Source organism: Populus nigra, chromosome 5, assembly GCF_951802175.1.
Source record: "Populus nigra chromosome 5, ddPopNigr1.1, whole genome shotgun sequence".
Taxonomy (NCBI): Eukaryota; Viridiplantae; Streptophyta; class Magnoliopsida; order Malpighiales; family Salicaceae; genus Populus; species Populus nigra.
The window spans coordinates 557,307-582,916 of record NC_084856.1 but is presented as its reverse complement, the minus strand read 5'-3'; the positions used below and the strand labels follow the sequence as shown (position 1 = coordinate 582,916).

The following is a 25,610-nucleotide window of genomic DNA, read 5'->3' as shown; positions in this document are numbered from 1 at the left end:
TACTTGAGATGCTGTACTGAGCTCTTTTCTGACTGCAACGGCCCGAGCTGGCAGAAACGAAGCAACCATATGTGGGGTTATATGTACAAAAGGGACCGGTGCAATATCACCACAAGATTTGTGTTTGATGCCTCAGCAATATATTGCCAACCTTAAGGTCCAAGTAGCCTGCTCAGGAGTGAATTACCCCACTGGCGTTAGGTAGTTTCAGCTTTCCTGTGGAGGTGTAAAATGGCTAGCTCTGAAGAATTACGTGGATCACAAAGGCCTTCAATTCTCATGTAGTGAATTTGCTGAAACAAAGGACACCACCCTTGTCAGAGAATTGCATGGGAAGCATCTTCTGGGCAGCAGCTGCACAATATGTGGCCAAGTCCAAGCCTGAATTTCAAAAATTGATGCTGACTTTGTTAAACAGCTAAAAGGCGATGAAGGCGATTCTGTGATGTCCAAGTCCCTCAAAGGAAATAGCTTCATTTGGGTTCAAGGATGGAGCAAACTACCTTGAGTCTTTCCAGTTGGTGTAAATTTGGTCGCTATGATGCTAACATGGTCTAAACGAAATTTCCCAAGAAAGCATAGCCTTATTCGTCGTTGATAGTTCAGCCGATAAAATATTATAACTCCGGCTCGCATGGCCTCACGGCCGTCCATGAAAGTGACCTCCCTGCGCCTCCTGTGTTTGAAACTTATGACTTCTAATTCTAAGCAATATAAAAATAGATCTGCAAGTGCATGCCTATAATCCATCTAGTTATTCGACTAATAAAGAAGGGGAGATGAAAATTAATCTATCAAAACTGGAAGGAAAGAAAATTGATAGCTCGTGTTAATTTAATATTCTATACAAGTTGATTCCTATAATCTTAGCTCCAAGAAGTTTCTTTAATCCGGCAGGGAAAAAAGTGGACAAACATACTACGGTGATTTCTGTTGAAACATCAACGTCAAGCGATTTCTTTAATCTATCCTTGCTGAAGCAACCCTACCAACTTTAATGTAACATTTGATTCCTATCTTGAAACAGAAAAAACAGAGATGGTTGAGAAATGTCGCGTATCAAACTCGAATAATTATTGTCATAAATTGGCTCATGATGCAGAAGTAATGCTAACAGAAGCCAGGAAAGCAGGAAAAAAGTGGTGGAGAAATTACAAGAGCCTTCTTCTACGAGTTTACATTTCAAAACCTGCAGTGATAGAGGACATAAGGGCCTTGAACACAGCTTAAGATGATTTATTTCTGAGCAATCATGTCGCGTATCAAACTGCAGTAAGAATGCTAGCAACAACTGTGTCACTGCTTAGGAAAAATTGTTGCCTGCATCAGTGCCAGTAACTCAACTCTCAAGTACACGGCACTGATTTATCGATGTCCAAAGGACTTTGGGTTCAAAGATGCAGATTTGAGGAGCTCTGGATTGCCTTCTAAAATAGTCATGTCCTTTTCATCCAAGGTCACAAAAGCTTCTATGCCATCACACCTTGTGTCAACCAAAAAGACAAGGTTCATGGTAGGTGAACACGACAAACCGAAACTGCTGACCCAAACAGGCTTGCCCCATCCAAAATCAATGTCATAGAATCAAAATTTACACCAACTGGAAAAACCAAGGTAGTCTACTCCATCCCCGGAGACAAATGCACCTATACCTTTGAGTGTTTCATCCATTAGAGCATTGCCTTTATCACCTTTAATATGCTCAACAAAATCAGAATCAATTTTTGATATTGCTTTCCTCACCTCACCAACCAAGTCTTTTAATCCAGGCTTGGACTTGTTCGTGTATTTTGCAGCTGCTAACCACAGAAAATTTCCCATGGAATTATCCGACAACTTCGGTTCTATTTTTCTTCGTAGATTCACAGTGTGTTAGTAAAGAAGGCCTTTGGGATCCTCGCCATTCTTCTGAGGCAGCCATAAGGCACTTCCATAGGAAAGAAGAGACCACCTCGACGCGAGTGGGGCATTTCACTCCTAAGCTTGCTGCTTGGGCCTTGAGGTTGGAAATTGCTGAGGCGTCAAACACAAATCTCTTGGTCATGCACTGGCCCTTTTTGAGCAATGAACCAAACATAACAATCGCCGAGTCTCTAAGCCACAGATCATTTGCAGGGAAGAGAGAACTGGCAATGAATTCAGGATATATAATTGCTTCCTTGCTACCTTTGGCTGTGGCAGACCATGCCTTGAGAAAGGTGCTCAATGCAGCACCATCTACGACCCGATGAGATATGCACATGCCAATAACAATACCACCACATTCGAAGACATTTACTTGAAAATTAGCAACGTATGTGACTGCTGTTGATTCCGTCGGAAGGAGCTCACAGGGAAAGAACTGATAGCTAACAGGAGGTCAGGCTGCCTAAGGAATTCACTGAGATGACAGTTTACTTGTGTCTCCACATAATAGGTCCTTCATCGTTGCAATCAATGGAAAGCTCATCTTTGATCTTTCCAGCAAGTGGATAGAAGTGAGTTAAGGTCTCTGATAGAGATTTTTTAACAACTCTAGTCTTTTGGGGACATCAAGATAGCTTTATTCATAGGATAGAACAAGAGAATTGGTGCATATGGAGCAGTAACAAGCTGGTCCAAAAGGAACAGCTTGAAATTTCTTAGGGGTGAAGGTGTTGGAGAAGATGGCTTTACATTTTGTTTGGAGATGATTTGAACTTCCATTTTCCTTGTTTTTAGCTTCCTTTCAACTTGGCTGAGGGATCTAGCGTAGCATCAACATGTTTTTATACCTCAGAGAGTATACATAAATCCAAACAAAACACGAAAAGAAGTGGCAAAGTGATGTAGGCGGAAAACAAAATGTAAGAACACAACCAGCAAAGAAAGACAAAATTGTTGTCAAAAAAGGTTTTTACACAAGGACCTGATTCGCACTCAATAATTATCTTTCTCTAAGAGGTTTAAAACAGCCAGAAATCGACAGACCTTTACAAGGGAAAAAAATCAAAATCCTAAATCAAAACGAAAACACAACAGACAATTCGAAATTAATTGAAAATTTGAAAAAAGAAGGAAAAATTCAAAATTGGTCAAACAACACCTTTCAAGCCTAATTTGAAGGTCTTCTAGTACTCAGTGGTTACAGCCAATCAAACCTTCTATGGAACACAACCTGTAGAATTATCTAGCAAAATTTGAGTATAATTCAACAATTAAATAAAAAATTATAGCTTTTTTATGTAAAGTTCATGCTTTTTTTTTCCCATAACTTTATCTTACTAATCCATGAGTCTATTAGGTTTTCTTCACGATCCGCGGGTAAAAGATCCATCCAGAACTACTATGACTCTTCGAATCCGCTACATCACAAAGAGTTGATATGTCTAAGATACTTCTCATGCCATTGACTCTTTCCAACCCTTACAATGCCTGCAAGTCAAATTTTGTAAGCAGATATGACAAAAAAAATAGCTACAAACTATTAACGGCATAAGCATACTTAAAAATCTGATCCCTATAAATCTTACCACTTGAAGGTTTTTAATCTATTGCTGATAAAAAATTTACAAGCATGATGGAGCTTACTGTTTAAAACTCAACACCATATTTTTCTTTAATTAATGAAGCGTGGATTACAATGTGAATAATATAAATTATATCTTGGAACTTTACTTAACAGTTTAAGTTATTGGATTGAGATGGTTTTTTAACATGGTATCAAAACCTTGATGACCAAGCGGTCACGAATTCGAATCTTACCATCTTTATTTATTTGATAAAAATTAAGCACGTGATATTGTAAGCCTGTGCAAGTTTCAATATAAATTACATCCTGTGACCTTATCTAACAATTTAAATTATTGAGTTAAGATGGTTGTTTAACAATCTATCCTTTCCGAACCACCACTGCTCCAAGACTCTTGAAAGCTTTTTTACTATTTAATATTCTGAGACTGTCACCTTCAAACTATTAAGCTTTTGCTTTTGGTCTTTTACAAGGTTTTATGACAAATGCAGCCTTTCTTGTCCAAAGATCAAGTAAGCAAATATTCTGGTTGATTAGTTTACAATACGAGGTTCACCTCAGAATAAGCACTGCCTTAAACTTTTGACATGTATTCTTAGATCACTCGAAAACTCTGTTTCTAATTTTTAATAACCTGTTGAGAACAAAAGCATCTGATACTCTTGTTTGAATTCATAAAGATGCCATTGCAGCGTTCTAGATTGTTAAGTAACAAAATTACAAGGACAAGAAAGCTTTTCAATTATTGGATTTGACAATATTGTTTCGTTTTCATAAGGGGTGGATAATAAGTTCAGTTTGAGTAACCTTGGCTGTTTGCTAACAAGGAAACTTGGATTGAATTCAGGGAAAACATTGAAGAGTTCTTATAATTTCTCAGGTTTTAAACCCTCTTTGTTGTTTCAGTCTGTCAAAAGTACACTAACTTTGATGTTTCAATAATCTACATCTGCCAACATAGGTATTTGTAATCATCAGGACAATAAGGAGCAAATAGCTCAGCTAGAAGCCACTTTTTCCTTCTTGGATTAAACCCCATGTCCTTACAGATCTGATCATTGCAATAGATTTGCAGCAACACGCTAATGCATGATCTTTTGTAGCTCTCATTCGCATAATACTTCATGCATTTTTCCCATTTTTTCATATCAGCTTCCATCTCTCCTATGGTTGGTAACTTAAATTTTCCAGCAAGAAAATGGGCTAGCCACTTGCTTTTCATCTCTGTTGCATACAAGAATGCAGGACTATCCGCGTATCCAAGTATTGCCAGTTGTGGGATCTGGGGATGTATGCATTCCCTGAAAGATTAAAAAAAATCAATGTCATAAATCAGTAGGATTGAGGACTTTGCAAACACCAAAAGAGCAAGTGGATCACCAGTACCTGTAGAAGGGAGCTAGTGACTCAGTGATGCATTTCTGAAAGTAGCTTGATTTGAAAATGTTCTTGAGCTTTTCATCACTTTTGTATCCGGTTGCAAAGATAACAATATCTGTTGCTATAGGGGTCTCCTCGCTATCTATAACCAAACCATTTTTGCAGAAGTTGAAACTCCGCGACTTCTTCAGGACGAGGCTTCCTTCTTCGACCTTGTCATAAAAATTGGCCGGCAACACTGTGAACATGCATGAAGATATCTGTTTGAGGAAGCCATGTTCAGGGACCATATTGTATTTCTTCAATGGTTGCTTCCTCTTGAGATAGGCCTCCACTAATTTTGAAAATATCCACAGCTGAAACCACACATTATAGGGCGTCAATTGGATGACAGGCTGCATGTAACTATCACAGGAGGCACTATGAGTGGTTACCAGAGGTGAAAGCAAAATGACTAAGAGCCAAATGAAAAATCCTTGATCAGGCTTGTGAACCATAAACTCCGTGAAGCGATTTAAGCTTTTGAAGGTGAGTGCGATAAAGTAGTCAGGAACTATCCAATGGACAGTTCTGAATATCAGTGTGCATGGGTGATCTACACCTAATAAATCAGAACAAAATATACAATTCAGTAAGAATCTCATGATGTGAAACACTTGAACCGAGTCAGTGACAGCATCTGAATGAAGAAAGGGGTTAAGATTTCGATTCAGTCATGATCAAGAAGAAGAAAGAAAAGAGATCACTTATTTCCCTTGTAATCTATTTGCTGTCATTTTTCAAAAAACCTAACCAACAGCCTAATATAGTACAACTTGACAATCCGTTGCTATATACATTATACCATGCTCATCAATTGCCATACCTATTAATTGAAGACTTCACAAACCTTGACTGATAATAAGAAATTTTCGGCAGAGACGGAAAAGTCTCAAAACATGTCTCAATCCATCAAAAGTTTCCCGAGATAGGAAATGCCACTTACCATTTCTGTCTGCAACTTCTGTTGCTATGTCCACTGCTGATTTCTGAAAGCCGATAATAGTAACCCGTTTGTTTGTAACCAACTCAGCAGCACAATCATTAGCCATTGCAGCATAATCCATAGAGTGTAAGACCTTCCCGTTAAACACTTCAGGCCCACTGTTCAAGGGAAAATCTGGTATGTTAGGCAGGTCACTGTACTTTCCAATGCAAAGGATCACAAAATCCAGTTGGTAAACCTGGAATAAGAAGATCATACAAAAAGATTGCTTAGTCCAGACATCCCAACAATTTTCTCCACCAATTTAAGATCTCTAATGGTTTAATCTTGTCCCTAAATTTGCAGTAAAGATTTACTCTGGATTCCATCTTTGTGCTCTGATGTGCTTAAGTTGTTGAACTGAATAATCCAGATCCAAATTATGCCAATCTTGGACTTAATTAAACATGAAAAGAAACTAAATAAAGAGTACTAAATAACACAGTAACACTTGAAGGGAGCAAATCATAAACAGTAAATCAGTGGCTTAGAATGAAATAAGCAAAAAGATCTTGATTACCTCAACTGGTGCAGTGGGCTCCCTGGCATCCTGTACAGTGACAATCCATCTTCCAGTAGGAGAAAAAGGCCAACCAGTGCCACCCCACAAATCCCAAGATGGGAAATCCTCATTACCTGGTACTACATAGTCTATGCAAGTCACTTTGCAGTTAAATCTGATCCTAGGAAGGATGTTAAAGTGAACAGCATAGGCTTTAATGTACTCCAGTACTTGTTCGTCATCAGGGAAAGTCTCTGTAACTGAAGGTGGCCAAGCAAAATCTGAAAACTGGTACATTTTTTTAGGTATTTGTAGCTTTGTAGACTCTATGGTTTGAGACCAGACTCCACCTATGCCACTCCTTGCTTCAAACACAATAGGGCTAAAACCCTTCTCCAGTATGTGTTTGCATGCAAGTAAGCCACTGATTCCGGCACCGATGATGGCAATCTTCTTCTCCATTTTTTGGTCCCAACTTCTGCAGGCAGGAATCACTATTATAATGGACCCTGAAATTCATCATTTCCCATGCAAACTGCTAACTAAATGCTATGACGTGGTAAGCACCTGTCCTCTTTTCCTTTCTGGTGAATTGTTTAATTTGACTTGATTGAAGGAGCTAAGCACCTGAAATTTATTGATTTAACTCAACTTGAATTGATCATTAAAGCACGACTCTTGTAATCATGGATCAGCAATTTGGAGTTTCTTTTCCCTTTTCCTCTTCTCCTTGAAACAGCAACCTTTTATGTACGATATTAAAGAGAACCTCGTGGATGATTTAATACAAGAGAAAAGGCGACACGAGACAGGCTGCTGGAAACAACTATCTGTCAACCTTTTTTCCATGGTTCTTAATAGTTACGATAATTTCAAATTCAATACCGGTTTTTACATTTCCGACCATAGATTCATCTATATTCGGATTGTTATATTAACGAGATTTTTTTTTTACTTTGTTTGACAAGTGAAAGATCCGCCTATTTTATTTTTACCTCGAATATTTTTCTAAAAAATAATAAAAAATATAAAGATAATTAAATATTTTTGGGTTTAGCTGAATACTAAAACCATGCATGTATAAATTTAACAAGTTGTCAGACTTATTATTTTTTGATTTAGTCTCCTATATATATATATATATATGAGTCCGATAAATTGCCTAACTTAATTAAGTGTTGAGTTCAAACATACATAGATATGATAAACAATCAAACCTAATATTTCTAGTTTCAGTTAAACGTCGAGCTCATGGGTTTTTTTACTTTAAGAATCTTGAACATCATTATTAGACTATAAATTAAAAATATTTTACGAGTCAAAATTTATTTACTTTAAGTTAAGATACTTTAATTACACTTTGATTATTTTCCTCCAAAAAGAGACAAGTCATTTGGTTATAAAAGTGATCATGAAATTTTTTTAAGAAGGGTTCCAATTTTTTTAACTTTTTGTTGCATATTCATTCTTAGAATTCTTTTTTAAAATATAACTGTATATTTTCTCAAACAATACTTATTTAAGTATTTAAAATTTCTTAAAATTATAAAATAAGATATTTTTTAGGGATTCACACACCAAATATTTTGGCTAGGAAAAATTAATAAGATTACCGAAGATTATCCAATTATTATATAAGCCTTCATCCACAATCTCATGGGGAAAAATCCGGACCTCATCTGTAATGCTTTTAGATTATGGTTGAAGCGTTTGATATTTTATAAGATGATGACAAAATCATTAAAAACCAAGTAAAACCTTTTTATAAAAACATCTTCCACGCATCACTGGCACACGATCTTCTTTTGCATCCAAACCTCACATGATAAAGCAGTAAAGCAAACCCATTTATCATCTTATCAACCAAAGCCAGCCTTCCATGTCCACGTTGCTTCTTTCTTTTTGATGGTCCCAGCAATGGCACCTCAGTACTATCATGGGCTTCAGCGATTTACCTGTTCCAAGCAAGCTCTTATCACTGGATTGGTCCACAAGCCCAAACTACACTCGAGGCATCATGCTCAGGGAGGAAAGTTTTCCCTTCATGTTCTTGCTGTGCTTGCACATCTGGTCTGTTATTAATAAAATAAAATACATATTGCATTAACTGTTCGTATTGGAAGCAGAGAAATTTTATTTAGATTGACAACCATATTCAATATTTTTAAATATACGAACACGAATCGGTTTTATCTTTCAATTCAATGTTGATTTACAGTTTACTAGTAGTGTTTCCCTTTGAAATGCTTCCCATGGCCTTTGCCTTCTCCTTCAGGACATATTTTTGCACCTTCCCAGTTGAAGTCTTTGGCAATTCCTGAAACACAACAGTTCGAGGTGTCATGTAGTGGGGCAAGTGATCTCTACAAAATTTGATAAGTTCTTCTGCGTTGGCATTGCATCCTTCCTTCAACTTCACAAATGCACAAGGTGTTTCTCCCCAGTAATCATCAGGTCTTCCTACTATAGCTGCTTCCAGAACTGCAGGGTGACTAAAAAGTGCAGACTCCACCTCAATTGAGCTGATGTTTTCGCCCCCGGAGATTATAATGTCCTTTGATCGATCCTTTAGCTCTATATAACCATCAGGATGTTTCACCCCTAAATCTCCACTCCTAAACCATCCACCACTGAATGCATCTTTTGTTGCTTCCAAATTTTTCAAATATCCATTCATCACAGTATTGCCTCTAAACATAACCTCACCCATGGTTTTTGCATCTGCTGGTACACTCTTCATGGTAACAGGATCTTTTATATCAAGTTCCTCCAACCCAAGATGTTGCACCCCTTGACGGGACTTGATCTTTGCTTGAGCTTCTGGAGTTAGGGAAGCCCATTCAGGTTTCCATGTGCAAACTGTGCCAGGACCATAGGTTTCTGTCAAACCATATGAGTGAGTCACATGAAATCCTAATTCTTCCATCTTGAATAGCACATGAGATGGTGGGGGTGCACCTCCTGTCATGACCGCCACTTTTCCTGGAAGAGGCCTTTTTTCACTAGCTGATGCATTTATTATCATGTTCAGAACTGTTGGTGCACCACTCATGTGAGTAACCTTGTGCTGAGCAATATTTTCAAATATGTCTCTTGCAGTGACATATCTCTGGCAAACATTCGTACCACCCTGTGCAGCCACAGCCCAAGTAAGACACCAACCATTGCAATGAAACATGGGGACGCACCATAGATATACAGGCATTGCACTCATGTCATTTAGAAGAGCAGCAGCAAGAGAATTAAGATAAGCTCCTCTATGGCTATAAATAACACCTTTTGGACTTGATGTAGTGCCTGAAGTATAATTAAGCGAAATGGGATCCCATTCATCTCGTGGCCGTCTAACTTCAAAGTCCAATTTTCCCTTTTCCAAAAGACTCTCATATTCCAAAATTCTAGGGGAGGAAATGGCAGCCGGCTGACCACACTCTGGGATTAAGACAAGAAGTGGCAGCTTGGTTTTTCTCTCTGAGAGAATCTCGAGTGCTCCTTGAGCAATTGGGAGACATTGGTAGTCTACAAAAATAAGTTTAGCCTCTGAGTGTTTCAGCAAGACAGACAACATTGAAGAATCATGGCGCACATTAAGTGTACACAAAACTGCCCCAGACATCGGAACACCGAAATGTAGCTCATACATTGCTGGAATATTTGGGGCCAATGCAGCAACCTGCTCAGATTTCTAGACATTAATGTTTGGCAGATATTTACATTATTTTCATTAATGTGCAGAGATTAAAGAAACTAATAACCTTGAATAGATTAAGAAGAAACATACAAGAACAAGTAATGTAATTTCTTTTGCAGAAACGCACCACTTTTTTACCATCGAAGAGGGTATATTTATTTCAAGACAATATCCCAAGTCTCTTGAAATTCCCATAATTTAAGTATCAAATGTTGAATTGTTCTATTGGGTTTTAGACCAAACACTAGCAACCATCTGGTGAAACAAATCCTGGATACATCATGGCAACTTGTATCAAAGTGAACCCAGAAAGGGAATCCTATGTGGTCCATTAAAGAGCAGTGTAAGCTATGCATGTCTAAAATTCTTCATTTAGCATTCACCGAATTAGATGTTGAAACAAAAAAATTATCCCTTTCTTCCCTTATCAATCATGATCTCTGGCATTCTGTAAGGTGGTAGACATTGACAAGCAGCCGCGATTTATTCAAGTTCTGGGCCAAATATATACATCCAAACAAAAATCATGGTGAATCACAAATGGCAAAAGAGACAAATTCTATCAAGTTTAACAATTAATTCAGATTAAATTAAACATAAAATTCAACCAGAAGCCAATTTCATGCCTCGAATTTCCATTTCAAAAAGAAATAAATTAAAAATTTTCCAATATTTTGAGATACAAATCCAAAAATTGTCGGCAAATCAGAACAAAAACGCTTTAAAACGAGAGAAAAATTAAAGAAGATAGAAACAGAGGAGCAGCTAGTAGTTACCACATCACCAGGGGAAATTCCGAGATGGGCAAGAGCAGAAGCGAGTCTGACGCACCTCTCATGGGTCTCCTTCCACGTGTACTTGATGTCACCATAGGCAACAGAGACTCTGTCCCTGTAAACAATGGCTGAGCGTTCAAGAAAGCTGATTGGAGTCAAAGGGACGTAGTTAGCTGAGCACTTGACCATGCCCTCCATTTCTTACTCCAAAATTATCACTTTCTCCCTTGGTTTTTGGTGTTTCTTTTATTATCAGAATCAGACCGAGCCTTTCCACCTTAATTATAACTCGTGGCGGGCAACGCACTAACTAGCACTTCTTTTACTGCTGCTTCGACACAAACAACGTTGCCACTGGAAAAAAACAAGAAGATTTTGTTATAGCTATAATTTTAAATTTATTTACTTAATTAACATATAATATAGTTTTATACGGGTTTCATTAAAAATTATCTCCTAAAATTTTATTTTAAAAAATTATAATTTGTAGATTTTTTAAAATTTATTTTCTTGAATGTTAATCATAAAATCTACCATGATAGTAACATTCACTAACAATATAAGGTATCATTATTATTTTTTTCTATCTCTTGTCAAATTTTCGTGCACCACCACTGCACATTCTTGTGCATTAATTTAATTTATTTAACACATCTATTGCGTGGAAAGGATTATTTTTTTTATTCATAAAAAAATAATTAATAAAAAAAAAGAGAGAAGAAATTCACTTGCTAGTGGAGGATCAAGTTTAACGGGCTCTTACTCAAAAGTTGAGTTCTATTCAATTGTTTTATCTTTCGAGTGTCCAATATCAGCCTTCAGAACTTCTGTCAGGGAAGCTCTTCGTTAGATAATGAGTTGCATCATTGGGTTCAAGTGACCTTGAGCAGGATGGCCACCACCAGTTCTTTCTTGCTTCTCCATCTCTCTAATTAACCTAGCCTGTCTATTTGCTTCTCATTCTCTTGAGTAGGACCGCTCGATCGGCATGTATGTCTGCTTGCATGTTGTGTCCAAATTGTGTGCTTCGAAGTAGCAATTGCTATTGTGATTAGATTGGGTAGGCTACGTAATCGCATACGTATTCATATTGTAGCTTTTGACGTGTCACAATATGAGTGGAAGGGATCAAGGTAGCTGGTCTCTACTATCTTCAGAGCTGGACTGAAGTAGTCAAGATACATTCGATCTCTGAAATCAGGTCTAATATCTAATGCTAGACATGACTTGTAACGTGTTGCTCACGTGTTTTGATGGACTAGATGTATAATGGGTTCGTGTTGATTATTACTTTAAACAGTCTTTCTTACACTAAGTAGTCATCATTTCATTTTTTTTTCTTTTTGTTTGAAAGAAATTAAAGCTTGGATTAACCTACAACCTGAGCCTACGAACATTGTATCAAGTTTTGTATTTCTTAATCAGTTTTGTAGAAGAAAGAATATTAGTGAACAAGATATGGAGGGGTCATACACCTTGTCTGCTTTTTTTTGTTTTTGAACATCGAATTGAACAGATAGTATTTCATTCAGCTGGGAAATCTTTACAGGAGCCAATGAGCTCAGGAGGTGGCCTTACAGTCCAGTCCAGAGGACAGTGACTGGGCCATAGTCATGATCTAGATGTCATGTTACCATACATATTGTCTGGGTTCTTCATCATCCAGCCATGTTCTAGATGTCTTTTGTGTAAACTTGAAGGCATGCATGGTGCCGTAATTGCAAATGCTCTTGAATACCGCTACAATACCTTCACGTGGAGTTTTTCAAGAAAATCTCCTTTGCGAATCTCTGGATTACGCAGTCTCTCTTCTAGCAAGGCAGTTATTAGTTTTATTGCCCTCTCTTGGTTCTGCACATAATCATAAACAGCAAGTGACTCGAATGAAGCCTGTAAGATGAGCAAACGTTTTCTAAAATAATTACCTTTTTAAACATCTATGAAATTGCATTACCAGGACTATTCAAGGTCATTGACATGAGTCCTTGCAAGAAGTTGATGTGAGACAGAGATGGTACTGCTAAATTTATGTTTATTACTACAAGTCTTGTAGTGAGGCATCGAAACAGCGCGTGCCCATGATGCTTCACTCCATCTATCTAGAATTAGAACTTTGTAATTCAAAACGTAATAATACATTAAGCTCCAATGATTTAAAGTTGAACTGGCACTTTTCACTTCGATGGTCGGTCGATCCGACCAATCCTGCAATGCTTGGCTTATAGCAGTTTCTAACTATGGCCGCAGCTTATCTTTGGGGGGCTAGGGCCAAAATAGGCCAAGACTAAGTTCCTGAGCTATTTGTGTATGGAGACATGTTTTGAAATGATTGATGCAGCTTCTTGATGAGAAGAAGCTTGGCAAAGGAACCCATATACCATCTCTCAACCAACTTTCCTTCTTGTTGAAGAAGGAAATAGATGAAATCAGGATCTGATGATACAATCACTGGCCGACCCACCAGGCTGGTTCGAAATAGGGAACCATATCTGCAATCACAAAAAAGAGAGAATGAAGGCCAAAAATCAACCATCAGAGTAGAAATTAAGACTAGTCAACGTGGGGGTAAAAAAAACAAGAGGACTGTTTTTCTGCTAACTTTCTCATTCTCTCCTGATAAAATTTGGGATGCCTGGTGACTTGCTTGGAATAAGAAACTGCATGGTGTCCCCAACATATGGGAAGCCCATGGATCCAGGACGTAGCCTTTTCCTTTTCTCTCTGTCTGGACCATAAAATAAGGAAGCCCAATTTCATTATATCAAAATAGTGGGCCCAAAACCCAATTGACGAGTGACATCAAAATAAATAATGATCCAATGCAGGGACAGCAACTGGTGCAATAAAAGTAAAATCCGAGCATTTTAAGGAAAGAAATCATTGTCATACCTTAACCGTCAGATCAAGAATATGACCGTTGAGCCGCTCCTCTATATGAATTCAAACACGGAGTCCACAGAACCCTACAAACACAGAGAGAAGGAATCAGACAAAAAGTGGAGCCTCTACTTTAAACAATTCAAATCAAAAGGCAAATCATCTCCATCTCTCTTCAGTCTTTAATTTCCTGTCATCACAAGAACACCATCATCATCTTTAACTCTCTTTCTTTATACACAGTTTTCTTTGAAGAAACCTTTCTCAAAATGTCAAGGATGAGAGCCGATCGCAAGCCTCCACTTGCTAAATCCCCCATCAGGATCCGTCCTCGCCGTGTTCTTCGATCCGAATCCACCACTTTGCAAACTCCTCCTGGTGAGCTTATCATTCGTTGTTGTTGTTTATGGTTTTTGTTTCTTGGATAAAGAAGGTTTTTAACCAACGTTTTTGTTGTATCAGGTTCTTTGACTAAGTCCCAGAAACCAAACCGAAAATTGGACACGGAAGATTCTGATCTCCGCCCCGAATACCATTCAATATCCTGCGAATTGCGTGCTCTAGCGAAGATGGTTCGCGAGGAATTTGGAAATGGGGAGTCAACTAATGGTGGGGTCGGTAAAAGTTTGAGTGCAAATTCTAGTCCTTTGTTTGAGAGGGGGAGGTTTTATGAGGAGTATTCTGCTAGGAGAAATGACAGGCTGAAGAGAAAGAAAGGAGACACAGGAGATGATGTGAAGACTCCTTATAATCTTGGAGTTACTGTTGAGTCGTCGAAAAGGAGGTATACAAGGAAGCTTGAGAGCGCAAGGAAATCTGTATCTGATGCTTGCCTTGTGGAGAGAAATGAGACTCCAAGGTACCTGTTGAGGAGCATGAATAAGGAGAACAAGAAACCTCCTTTGCCTGTTTACAGCTTTGAGAAATCTGTGCTTGCAGGTGAAAGGAAAGTTGCTGCTCGCAAGGTTAGGAAAATCTGAATGTCAGAATTGGGTTTTGAAGATGGTTTTATTGATTTTTGAATTTTCTCTGGGGATTTTCTTTGTAAGGGAAACTGGATCTTCATTTATTTATGAAGTATCATTGTTTCAAGGAAATGTTTGTTTGTTTCTGGTAAATAATTCTGATGCATGAGATGATAGGATTACTATCAGCTGGCAGTATTTTTCTCCAGAAACTTGGTTGGGGGAATGAATTTGTTTAGAAATTGCAGTCCTTGTTAACCAAATAATGGTATAATGCAAATATCACAAACTTCATCAACTCTCCTTTTCAAAATGGTCCAAGAGAATCACAGAGACAGACTTTTTTCCATTTTGAAGAAGATTAATTAATTTGTGGATGTAGGAGAAGCAAATTCTCTAATAATAAAGTGGGTAAAGCATCTACCGAAAGTTGTACCATAAGATAGTGACAACTTGAGGTGCATGGTTGTTTTGCAATTCATTTTTCCTATCACAATTCACAGTAGCATGAGCCTCAATACCCACGACCATGACATGGATTTTGGGAATAAATACAGTAGCTGGTCGAGATTTTAGCAACCACGGAGGAACATACATAAATCGAAAAAGAAAAAAAGGAGATTCTTGCAATAAATCTGTTAAATACTGGCAATTTCTTCCCTTGAATATTGACAAAAAAGTTAGCATATGTGTGTATATTTAAATCAAACAACTCCCAAAAAACAAGAGCTAATGTGATAACAATTCTACTTTGAATCCAAAACCTATTTCTGTATGAGGAAACAAGCCAACAAATCTTTGCAAAATTAAGAAGGATCGTGTGCAAGTGTGCACGCGCAAGGTGTTACAAAACTGATCGTGTTGATAAAAACAGCGTTGCTTCTCATGTTGTAACCAGAAGATATGCAAGGCCTTTCAAATATTCAACAATTTCAGAACCTCCTAGCTTCGAACTCCCAAATACTCTATCAACGAAGGTAATTGGAACCTGTGACAAATTCATAACCAAAATCAACCAAGGCTGAGGATCACTGCTCAATTTCAGTAGTCTGCAGTTAAAAATTTCAAAACAGAAAACAAACAGCAAAATGATACATGAAATAGAACCAATGTATGATGAGTATAAAGGGGGAAAACAGTTAACAGAGCAAATATGCAATACAATAAAAAGAGGTTGTTAACCCTACCACTTTCAGCAATATCTAGAGTTTATCTAGCCATGTCCTAACTATTCAGAATTCAATTGGAATTTTACTGTTCAACAAATACTATTGTCCAACAGGCATAATGACGAGAATATACACGCTATATGAACAGGGCATTGAAACATTTATGGAACAGTGTAAGCATCGGCATCTCCTGATCTATGTAGTTGTTCACGCCACAACCAAGAAGACAAGAACATAAATCAAGATGTGTTCCCATGCACGCATGAAATGTGTATCTCGAAACTCAAGACAATCAAGCTGGTGAGAGCAGTCACAATATTGTATAAATTGAAATGTGCGTGCGCGTGTTGATTACAGGTAGTGTATGTTGATTTTAATGATAAACCACAATAATGTGAAATATAACACTACCTCTTCAATATGGTAGCCTTTTCTGGACGCCCGAACAATCATCTCCATTTGAAAGACATATCCCTTGCTAACCACAGAACTGATGATATCTTCAAGCACTGATTTCTTATAAAGCCTTCAACAATGAAGAAATCTCAGTTCTAAATTCACCAAGTATCACACACTGAATGAATGAAAACCATAAACAAATTCATATACCTGAAAGATCCTGTCAAATCAGATACACCAGGCCACAGAAGTGTTTGAGCAAGAACATTAGCTCCCCTACTAGTTAGCTTGCGCATCAGATTCCACCCATGTACACCTCCACCTTTAACATACCGAGTTCCAGTAACTATGCTCGCACCAGTTTCCAACTGCTTCCTAATGGCATATCAAGGGAGGAAATGCCAGAAAACTTTAGGACATCAGCACCCAAGGTCTAATGCAAGAGCATACAAGTGTACGTTGGAAAAGGTTTCTTACTTGATAAAGCTTGGCAAGTACTTTGGCTGCAAAATATAAAGCACGTGGATCAGGTTAACAGAACAAGCTACTATACTCACTTCCAATTCCAACCATGATGCATAAAAATCTAAACAAACAGCTAAAGCTGGTATGGCCAATATTATCTTTTTTGTTTGAATTTTTTTATTCCATTCCTCTACGGAGGGAGGGGGTTTTCAAGTAAGATACACACAAACATGCATAAGTTCCTGAAAAAAAATATCTAACAGGAGATGCCCGTAAACATAGACTATCACCAAGAAGCTTCAGTTACTCAAAAGTTACTAGTCAGAATTAAATAGTAAACACCCATCTAAAAGTAACAGCCGTTAAGTAATACTTACATGGTGAGATAGATCAGCATCCATTATGACAACAAAATTCCCAGACGCATGCTTCAACCCATGAATGTAAGCCGTGCCTAACAATATAAACAGACATCAAGAACCATTATTTTCATTTCTTTCTATCATGAATCATAAAGACAATGCTATTTACCTAATCCAAGCTTCTTCGCTCTAGGTCTTAACAACTGCATCATCATCAAAATCAAAGAGAGATAATTAAACCCAAAAATGAGAATTAATATGCCGCATTGAAAAAGTCTAAAAGGGACACTTTTTATTGTTATGATACACTTACAATGCGATCTTCGCCATATACTTTCTGTAACTGTTTTACAACTTCTTGAGTACCATCAGGACTCCCATCATCCACAACGATAATTTCGAACTCAACATCCCTAAATCAATCATGAAAACACAATATACACAATAATTGAATCATTTCTAGGGTTAAAATTCGAAGCAAACAGTTCGCGAATAAAAGCAATGAATCAGAGAGAGAGAGAGATTGGGTAGTGGAATTACTGGAGATGTTTAAAGATGAGATAAACGATGAGTGCAATGTTGAGACGCTCGTTGTACGTTGGGACTATTATACTGTATCTGTTGTTCTTCTCCATTTTTGTTTCGATCGTGAACCCTAATTTTTCAGAAATTTTGAAGGAAATATTAAAGTACGAGGGAAAGAGTCTTCCGGTAAGAGTCCAAGGTTGTGAACTTTGTGATGATCGAGGGACGGAGGAAAGCTCTGGGTTCGTGGTCTGGTTGCTTCAAGCTGGGCTGAAGTAGAGGCACTTTTGAGCATAGTCGTGGGTCGATCTTCGGTGGGCTAGACCCATCAAAGAAGGTTGTCAGGAATTCAGAAACATAATTATTATACTAGATTAGCCTAATAACCTATTAACTTATTCAGTTATTTGGCAAAGTCATGCCAAGTTTTTATTTTATTTTAATTTAAATATTGATTTAATTAAACCCAACCCAAATGACTTGACGTAGGTTATTTTGTGACGTGACATGGATCAAGTGAAACATAAGTGAAATTTAATCAATTTTTTTAAAATAAAATTGTCTAAAACAAAATTGTTTTCATTTTTTTTAAAAAAAAATTCTTTTATCTAAAACAACACTGGACTATTAGAGTAAATATGATAATTCAATGACTTATAATTCAATGACTTAAGATCTTAACCAGGTTAATTCAATGATTTATGATTTAAGACCTTAACCGAGTCAGACGATTTAAAGTAAATATGTTAATTTTTTACGGATTTTAACTAGAGGTGTGATAACAAGCAACAATTGCACGAGTGCTTGTAGCAATCACATCATGCGATTTTACTCGGGATATTACTACAATGATTTATTTGATGTATACACACACACATGTGAATATTTCACAGGTTTATTGCCTCCAGTGTAGTTAAGAGCAATCTTATTTATTTACAGCAGCATACTTGTACAACTGTACAAGAGCCATACAAATCTCTTCAGAATGATCGAGGAAGCCTCATATAAACCTAGTTATTCTTATGGTGAAAATTAAGAGGTGTAATCCGATGTTGGATGAAGATTCTTAATCATCCGATGCATCATCCCCCATATCTTCAACTTCAAAGTCTACTGTCTTGCTAAGTCCACTACCATCACCATCACCATCCACCAAGTGTGGTTTTCCGACCTTAGCCTGACTGGCAGCTTCTTCAACATCCTCTTGCTCTGGTATAACATCAGCAGCTAATATCTCATTCAAGCCCATCTCATCATCATCATCATGGCTCTCTTCACTTTCTTCGACTCTATAGTAAACCTTTAGAGGAGGGTGGTTTAAACAAGAAAAAACTGCTCTTAGATTTCATCTTTAAGCACAAAAACCCTGAAGAATGTATCAACTTGTTCAAGAACAACTCGAGTCAAGCTCAAGTAGATCACTTGTATGACTATAGTTGCTCAAGTTTGTACCCTTTTCCAGATGAGACTAGTAAGGAACACAGATAGACATAATAACCTCATATATGTAAATCTAAAGTAGAATGAAATAGAACTCACCACACATGTGCGGGCTGGCGAGAGTACTTTGAAGGAGTTGGGACGATTGTTGAAATTTGTTTCAGGTACTCCTGGTATCCCTTCAGGAGATGTGAAATGGTCTGCATCATGGCCCACCTGACAGATTAATTAACAGAACATCACGAAGATATCAAATCAACTAATGAAGAGGATACCGTGTTAAGTCCGTTCCTAGTTCCTACAAAGACCCAATTTCCCTATCTTTACAATTTTTTCCTCGTCTACACCCTTCAAAAAAGGATGGTCTTTCCCACTACTAACAGGATACAAAGATCAGTCGTGTAACCATAAGTCAATGTTTTAAAGATAGAGTGAAAAATGATGTTTTGAGTATTCACTTCTACTTTTCCCATTTGGTTGTCAATTCTAAATAATCATGCACGTGTTTTCTTACTCTTCCATGTCCACCAAATTCCAAGGCATCACTGTCCAGTGCAACTCTATACTTCCCGGGCAAGTCACACCCAACCTTATACCTGTACATACAGAGTACAACTCAGAGAGTTAAAACATCTGAATAATTTACCATCAGAATCTTGGAACTGTTTTCAACTTCGCATTACATGCAGTCTGCTGCCAATCATTCTGTACGGAACTACACCCACAGTCTACACATGTGAAAACAACTCTTCTGCTAATTGAAACACGTACCCATCATATGTTTTCTCCGGATGAAAATTGAACACAAAAACCAGATCTCCACGCTCAAAGACAATAACCTGTAATGTGTAACAGGTAATCAATTTCATGAATGAAATGATGAAACAGGTTATATATAAAAGACTTGGAAAAAACCATCCTTGCAACACCTTTGAACTCTTATCTCCCTGATTCAACTTGGTTAATGCACCTCTTAAATAAGACACAAAACAGATCTATTAGACAGGATAGCTGTACCTTATCTTCTTCATTTGTACTGCTCACAATCTGCTTCGTAGATGCTAGGAATGAATATTTTTCATCAAGCAAATTCATAGCTCTGTCAAATGCATTCATGAACTGAACCAGTGTGGGGGCACAAAAGAAAATGATGTAAATACACATTGAAAACAGTAAAAGATTACATACAACCAATGAGACAGACAATAATAAGATCAGCTGAGACATGCTATGTGCATCCAGCTTATCACATTTCTCCTCTCTTATCTCATGCAGTTATCTAGTAACCTCGTATGCTTCTTGAAAAAGTTTGTCGGTAGTGGCTTTTGTCCAAGAAAGATATGGATGTTCCTCAGTCTATGAATTACTTTTACACTTAAAAATAAATAAAAAAATTAAGTTCCAGAGGTATTTAGACATTTCAAGTATCAAGGTCAACATTTTGTTTTTGATATCTGGAAAGCCATAATTAGAAGACTCGGGACACCTTAATAAAGAGGTAGTAAAATTGATGAAAATGAGATCTCAAACCTTGTATCTTAAGTGTTCCATGTCCGCAAGATTCCATTGGCGTCTACACATTTCGTAACTCCATCCATTGCCTTCTCTGGGGAAGTCAATCCACTCAGGATGCCCAAACTATAAGAAGCATTGGTAGCAATTAACACAAGGATTAGACACAAATAGAATACCTGATTTTTAAGCAAAAGAGAAGGAAAGAGTTTCTCCAATCCATTGTTAGATAAGAGAAGAAAAGATATAGGAATTTAAAATGTTAGCAAATTAGTATATCTTATTTGGGGCACGCGCTCTTGTTGGTAAAGCCTTTAATCACATTCACTTTAAAGCAATGTCAAAGGAACATACAGCTCAACCTTACATAATCTAAAAGACTCTGTTTGTTGAAGAATTTAAAATGTTAATAACATGATCCGTGTTTATTATACAAGAAGATATCTAGGTCTGGCAATTCAGTAGCCCCAGGAATACAGAATGAGCTTGTGTGCTTACTTCATTTCCCATAAAATTAAGATATCCCTCGCCACCTAGTGCCATAGTTATAAAATGTATCATCTGCAAAATATAATTACAATAATGAGAACAAAGAAAACATAATAATATTAATCATTGAGCTGGATCCAATTTACAAATTTTTATACCAGTGGTTTTCTGGGCCAAAAACAAGAAACAGCGTCTCAAGCATAGCCATATAATGTTTTTGACTTGGATAATCAAAGAGCTGAGCCTAAATGAGTTTAAGGTCACAGGGATGGGCAGACAAAAGCACATTTAGAGAAAGAAAGAGAAGTTACTGTTGGAGCATGAACTGAGGAGAGTGATCTGACATATTATCATACCTTATGAAGAGCAATCCCTCGATCAACAGCAGGTGGAGCCTCTGTCAAACAAGACATGCCAGAATACATTTCTTTATCCATCAGGATGAAGGCAATAGTCTTGTCACCTACAATGGACTGCAGAATGAAGACACCATTTTCTTGAGAAGGACATGAAGGTAAAAGTGGACAAGAATGAGAAAGATATCATGCAGGGTAACAAATATAACTTAAAGTATCTGACTACAATAAGTCTAATTACAGAAGAAGACAAACTGGAAAGTTCAAGACATCATACCTGGTCATGGCTCTCGGCATAAGCAACACATTTCTCAGTATATCTCCTATTAGTTAAGCTCCGGGAGATTTCATTCATTGACCACTCTAGATCACTCTTGTTTTTCAAGTAATCAATCCATTTGTCAGGGATGGCCATTGCCAGGCGGTAGTCAAATCCAACTCCCCCCTCAGAGACTGGACAACCAAGTCCAGGCATACCAGAAACATCTTCAGCAATCACTGTTGCATCTGGCAAGATATTATGTATCAGATAATTAGCCAGCATTAAGTAAACAACAGCATCAACATCCGTTGCCTCACTGAAGTACTCATTATAATCTCCCGTGAATGCCATGTTGATTCCATGGTGATGGTACAACATGGAAGTTACTCCATCAAATCGAAACCCATCAAATTTGAACTCCTCAAGCCACCATCTCAAGTTGGATAACAGGAAGCGAAGAACTTCCCAATTAGCATAATTAAAGAGTCTACTGTCCCATAAATTATGGTAGCCTCGATCTCCAGTGTGAAAATAGGACTCTTGAGCACCTTGGCCAATGTCAAAACCATTGAGACCATCAGTGACATTGTTACTTGCATGACTGTGGACAACATCCATCAGGACACGTAGACCCAAGCTATGGGCTTTATCAATTAAATACTTGAGGTCTTCAGGATTTCCAGATCTGCTGCTAACAGCAAAAAAGTTTGTAACATGGTAACCAAATGATGCATAATAGGAATGCTCAATTACTGCCATTAGTTGTACTGTGTTGTAGTTATTTGCTCGTATACGAGGCAAAACATTATCAGCAAATTCTCTGTAGGAATTAACACGGGGTTCTGAGCTACTCATTCCAACATGAGCCTCATATATGCGTGGGGCATTGGGTTTGGGAGGCTGCGGGAACTTAAATTCATACCTGCATGTTCATAGAAGAAATAGCTCAATGAAGGAAAATTCAAGAGAGTAACCAAGAGGATTCCTTGTTCTGACAAGTCTAGACCTCAATGATGGTATCAAGGTGATCTACAATTGTATGATTCTTGGAAAATCTAACAGACCATAATTTGGATTAAAGCATCTAATAGATTAAGCATACAACTATAATAGGGTATGCCAAACACTGAGTAATTGGTACCTTTCTGAAGTTGGTGGGTCCCAGTACACACCATCATATGGTGCTCCAAAACTTGCAGGGTCCACAGTGGCATATTTAATCCAAGCAGGTATTCGATCAACCCAAACTCCATTACCTTGCATGAATCGGAACTTGACCCTTGAATTGTGAGGAATTGCTGGATTTCCACCAGAATCAGGTATTTTAATACTCCAAACACCAAATTCATTCTTTTCCATCCTGTGGTTGGAGCCATCCCATCCATTGAAGTCCCCGATAATCTGTGCTTCCCTGCACCATGCAAAAGATAGCTTCCAATTACACAAACAATGACTAACAAAGTTGTAGTTCAAATTCACAAAAGAACAAAAACACTCACTGAGCTGCAGGGGCCCACTCACGGTAGACAATGCCTCCTTCATCTCTATTAAATCCAAATTTCTGATATCCTACATGATGCAATCAGAAGAGTTCAGCACTGATAAAGAGACCAGTAATCAAATGGAAAAAGATAACAAATCTGCTAAACATAGAAAGACAAAAGAACATAAATCTAGGATCCAACCAACAGATTAATAGGTTTATCAAATTTCCATTCAACATTTTGATCTTGACTTCTAAGTAAAAATCACGTGCAAAAGTTATTTAATGAAAATGATCACAAAATTGTCACATTTAAAAGGAAAACTTCAGGTATCAGTTAAATGTTCTGCACCTCACATGCACGATGTGCAAATACACATTGTCCAACAGTTCAGAGAGGTTTATGTATATGTTGAAAATGAAATCAGAAGGAATGATACTGAAAATTACCAAGTGCAAATTCCTCAAGACCTCCTTCGTATCTTTCAATGAGCTTTTTCTGATCTACATATCTTTTCATTCTATATCTGAAGTGATCTTTAAATGATTCCAACCCAGGATCAATGCTTACAAGACCGATATTTTCCATGCCATCCCCAACGGTTGTCATGGTTGGGTCATCTGTCAAAACCGCTGATATAGCAAAACCATGGCGAACCTTTCAATGAAAAAAAATGCATTATGTCAAGACATTTAAGAATATTGCACTCATAAATTAGAGTTAAAAGGAAACCATCTTGGAAACAAGTGGTGGCCGAACTAAATTCTCCTGTTTTACAGCCTAAGAAAGATTTTTGTACCATATTATCTACTCTTTCATTAAGAGAAAGAGCCACCAATTCTCCAAAAAAATTGTTTCGTTTCTGAACATTTTCAAAAATTATATAGATTTGTTCCTATCAGAAACCAGCTCATACGAAAACATTAGAAGCTTACAGGCATTCAATTCAATGTCAATGCTCAAATTTCCAAACATACCCTATCATTATTTGAGATTCTTAATGGAAAACAAAATCTGCTGTGACAAAGCAATTTCTTAGACCCCCCAGAAGGCAGTCTAACTGGCTTCTCTTTTGCAGTGCATCTTTTATACCTTATAGCCTGTCAAAGAAACAGGAAATATATTACTATGCATAAATCACTAGAAAAAACACCATCTTTACACAGCTTGAAAACATAACAAAAAGGGATGATTTTTCAAATCAAATACTGTTCAATTTCCAAAAAACCCAGAAAAAAACCAATCAAGACACCATAAAAGATTCCAACAAGCAGCAGTCCAGTCACTCGCACGTACAAAAACAAGTAAAAAATGCTAAAAAAACCTCAGAATACAAAAAGAAACGCATACCCATTTGGAATTCTTAGCCACAGAAGGCAACAAAGGAGGTGCTGGCAATAGACCTGAAGAAGAACCTAACATCTTTGCTCCAAACTCAGTTTCTCTGCTTCATTTCTTCTTTCTCCCTCCAAGCAAAGGAAACAAAGAGAGAGGAGCTTTAAATTCAGTGAGAAAAACAAACGATTGTAATCATAGCATCTCCACCGACACGTATGCATGGTGACCCAGATTAGGAAGATTTCCAACCGTTGATTAGGTGGACCCACGCTGATTATAAACTATGGTGTACCCCCTTATCCCATGATTTGGATTTTGAATTTGCTTTTTAACAAAGAAACGAACAACAGAGAGCAAAGCATATACTCCCACGTGAAAGCTCACTCGCCGTGAAAAATATCACGAATCAGGAGTTGCCACAAAAGAAGTTCGATCGGACGGCAGTCGATTATATCATAATTTATAAAGTACAGTTATCACATCATGTCGGTCACCTATCAATTCAAAATCTTGTTTGTGCCTGGTTTTTTTAACCATTTTAGATGATGGATTGATTAAAATCGAATAACTCCACAAATCAATTCATAATCGGGATATGTTTAAAAGTGAGTGGGGTATTGTTTTTTAAAATATTTTTATTTAAAAATATATTAAAATAATATTTTTTATATTAAAATAATAAAAAATTAAATTTAAAAAATATAGTTTAAATTCTGACGAGAGGATGTGCTAGAAAGTGTGATAACGGTTGTTTTTCAAAGTATTTTTCATTTAAAAATACATTAAAATAATATTTTTTAATTTTTAATTTTTTTTTTACATCAACACATCAAAACAGTATAAAAACATAAAAATAATTAAATTAAAACAAAAAAAAGTTAATTTTTCATTAAACGCGGTTTACATCACATTTACACATTTACATAAGGCACCTAAAAAATTATCTAATCAACTTTAAAGATATTTTTTTAGTTTTCATATTAAAAAAATATTTATTTTTTTAAGATTTTCATTTAAAATAACATTATTTTGTTTGCCAAAAGAATCAAGTTAGAAGATAAAAGCTTTAGCTGTATATTGTTGGGGGTTAATGCAAAGTCCAAA

The 25,610-nt window shown here is 37.1% G+C and overlaps 6 protein-coding genes and 1 long non-coding RNA gene across 10 annotated transcripts; 1 reads left to right on the top strand and 6 right to left on the bottom strand.

Moving 5' to 3' along the window:
- Window positions 1-277: 277 nt before the first annotated feature.
- Window positions 278-2,242, bottom strand: LOC133694198 (BAHD acyltransferase At5g47980-like). The gene is made up of 5 exons (XM_062115658.1): window positions 1,867-2,242; window positions 1,598-1,796; window positions 1,385-1,483; window positions 504-676; window positions 278-381 (listed from the first exon to the last, which is right to left on the bottom strand). The coding sequence occupies exons 1-5, from the start codon at window positions 2,240-2,242 to the stop codon at window positions 278-280; spliced, it is 951 nt and encodes a 316-aa protein (XP_061971642.1).
- A 2,090-nt stretch (window positions 2,243-4,332) lies between these two features.
- Window positions 4,333-7,170, bottom strand: LOC133694208 (probable flavin-containing monooxygenase 1). 3 transcript variants are annotated; one of them, XM_062115672.1, is made up of 5 exons: window positions 6,964-7,170; window positions 6,415-6,874; window positions 5,856-6,093; window positions 4,877-5,471; window positions 4,333-4,791 (listed from the first exon to the last, which is right to left on the bottom strand). In XM_062115672.1, exons 2-5 carry the CDS (start codon window positions 6,856-6,858, stop codon window positions 4,434-4,436), a joined length of 1,635 nt encoding a protein of 544 aa, XP_061971656.1. In that variant the 5' UTR covers window positions 6,859-6,874; window positions 6,964-7,170; the 3' UTR covers window positions 4,333-4,433. The 3 variants fall into 3 exon arrangements, with proteins under 3 accessions (XP_061971656.1, XP_061971657.1, XP_061971655.1); XM_062115673.1 differs by having other exon boundaries at window positions 4,877-5,226; window positions 5,305-5,471; window positions 6,415-7,165; XM_062115671.1 differs by having other exon boundaries at window positions 6,415-7,169.
- A 1,340-nt stretch (window positions 7,171-8,510) lies between these two features.
- On the bottom strand, window positions 8,511-11,208 carry LOC133693635 (butanoate--CoA ligase AAE1-like). Its single transcript, XM_062114881.1, has 2 exons — window positions 10,864-11,208; window positions 8,511-10,069 (listed from the first exon to the last, which is right to left on the bottom strand). The coding sequence occupies exons 1-2, from the start codon at window positions 11,059-11,061 to the stop codon at window positions 8,609-8,611; spliced, it is 1,659 nt and encodes a 552-aa protein (XP_061970865.1). The 5' UTR covers window positions 11,062-11,208; the 3' UTR covers window positions 8,511-8,608.
- A 1,163-nt stretch (window positions 11,209-12,371) lies between these two features.
- LOC133693216 (uncharacterized) lies at window positions 12,372-13,877 on the bottom strand. The gene is made up of 3 exons (XR_009842098.1): window positions 13,753-13,877; window positions 13,463-13,588; window positions 12,372-13,352 (listed from the first exon to the last, which is right to left on the bottom strand). It is a non-coding gene; the product is annotated as an uncharacterized LOC133693216 (long non-coding RNA).
- On the top strand, window positions 13,743-15,003 carry LOC133693214 (uncharacterized). The gene is made up of 3 exons (XM_062114388.1): window positions 13,743-13,894; window positions 13,984-14,118; window positions 14,203-15,003. The coding sequence occupies exons 1-3, from the start codon at window positions 13,774-13,776 to the stop codon at window positions 14,718-14,720; spliced, it is 774 nt and encodes a 257-aa protein (XP_061970372.1). The 5' UTR covers window positions 13,743-13,773; the 3' UTR covers window positions 14,721-15,003.
- Window positions 15,004-15,335: 332 nt separating this feature from the next.
- On the bottom strand, window positions 15,336-17,924 carry LOC133693215 (dolichol-phosphate mannosyltransferase subunit 1-like). The gene is made up of 8 exons (XM_062114389.1): window positions 17,641-17,924; window positions 17,414-17,513; window positions 17,270-17,303; window positions 17,116-17,192; window positions 16,751-16,776; window positions 16,484-16,648; window positions 16,286-16,400; window positions 15,336-15,693 (listed from the first exon to the last, which is right to left on the bottom strand). The coding sequence occupies exons 1-8, from the start codon at window positions 17,733-17,735 to the stop codon at window positions 15,589-15,591; spliced, it is 717 nt and encodes a 238-aa protein (XP_061970373.1). The 5' UTR covers window positions 17,736-17,924; the 3' UTR covers window positions 15,336-15,588.
- Window positions 17,925-18,465: 541 nt separating this feature from the next.
- Window positions 18,466-24,784, bottom strand: LOC133693551 (1,4-alpha-glucan-branching enzyme 1, chloroplastic/amyloplastic-like). Of its 2 annotated transcripts, XM_062114783.1 has the most exons (14): window positions 24,519-24,781; window positions 24,146-24,268; window positions 23,618-23,825; window positions 23,184-23,253; window positions 22,826-23,095; window positions 21,700-22,606; window positions 21,423-21,539; window positions 21,076-21,138; window positions 20,596-20,703; window positions 20,083-20,184; window positions 19,837-19,904; window positions 19,580-19,661; window positions 19,165-19,281; window positions 18,466-18,925 (listed from the first exon to the last, which is right to left on the bottom strand). In XM_062114783.1, exons 1-14 carry the CDS (start codon window positions 24,588-24,590, stop codon window positions 18,692-18,694), a joined length of 2,541 nt encoding a protein of 846 aa, XP_061970767.1. In that variant the 5' UTR covers window positions 24,591-24,781; the 3' UTR covers window positions 18,466-18,691. The 2 variants fall into 2 exon arrangements, with proteins under 2 accessions (XP_061970767.1, XP_061970768.1); XM_062114784.1 differs by lacking the exon at window positions 24,146-24,268 and having other exon boundaries at window positions 24,519-24,784.
- Between the last annotated feature and the right edge of the window lie 826 nt (window positions 24,785-25,610).

Coding starts and splice junctions, on each gene's coding strand:
- LOC133694198 (XM_062115658.1), bottom strand. CDS start 2,242: ATGTGCATATCTCATCGGGTCGTAGATGGTGCTGCATTGAGCACCTTT. Junction 1,797..1,866: donor GCCTTCTTTACTAACACACT/GTGAATCTACGA, acceptor TGTGGTTAGCAG/CTGCAAAATACACGAACAAG. Junction 1,484..1,597: donor TACCTTGGTTTTTCCAGTTG/GTGTAAATTTTG, acceptor GGTTGACACAAG/GTGTGATGGCATAGAAGCTT.
- LOC133694208 (XM_062115672.1), bottom strand. CDS start 6,858: ATGGAGAAGAAGATTGCCATCATCGGTGCCGGAATCAGTGGCTTACTT. Junction 6,094..6,414: donor AGCCCACTGCACCAGTTGAG/GTAATCAAGATC, acceptor TTCTTATTCCAG/GTTTACCAACTGGATTTTGT. Junction 5,472..5,855: donor AGAAGTTGCAGACAGAAATG/GTAAGTGGCATT, acceptor CTGATTTATTAG/GTGTAGATCACCCATGCACA.
- LOC133693635 (XM_062114881.1), bottom strand. CDS start 11,061: ATGGAGGGCATGGTCAAGTGCTCAGCTAACTACGTCCCTTTGACTCCA. Junction 10,070..10,863: donor GAATTTCCCCTGGTGATGTG/GTAACTACTAGC, acceptor AAATCTGAGCAG/GTTGCTGCATTGGCCCCAAA.
- LOC133693214 (XM_062114388.1), top strand. CDS start 13,774: ATGACCGTTGAGCCGCTCCTCTATATGAATTCAAACACGGAGTCCACA. Junction 13,895..13,983: donor TAAACAATTCAAATCAAAAG/GCAAATCATCTC, acceptor CTTTATACACAG/TTTTCTTTGAAGAAACCTTT. Junction 14,119..14,202: donor CACTTTGCAAACTCCTCCTG/GTGAGCTTATCA, acceptor TTGTTGTATCAG/GTTCTTTGACTAAGTCCCAG.
- LOC133693215 (XM_062114389.1), bottom strand. CDS start 17,735: ATGGAGAAGAACAACAGATACAGTATAATAGTCCCAACGTACAACGAG. Junction 17,304..17,413: donor TATATGGCGAAGATCGCATT/GTAAGTGTATCA, acceptor ATGATGATGCAG/TTGTTAAGACCTAGAGCGAA. Junction 15,694..16,285: donor AAGGCTACCATATTGAAGAG/GTAGTGTTATAT, acceptor AATTTGTCACAG/GTTCCAATTACCTTCGTTGA.
- LOC133693551 (XM_062114783.1), bottom strand. CDS start 24,590: ATGTTAGGTTCTTCTTCAGGTCTATTGCCAGCACCTCCTTTGTTGCCT. Junction 23,096..23,183: donor GAGTGGGCCCCTGCAGCTCA/GTGAGTGTTTTT, acceptor TGCATGGTGCAG/GGAAGCACAGATTATCGGGG. Junction 19,662..19,836: donor CCGGAGAAAACATATGATGG/GTACGTGTTTCA, acceptor CTGTATGTACAG/GTATAAGGTTGGGTGTGACT.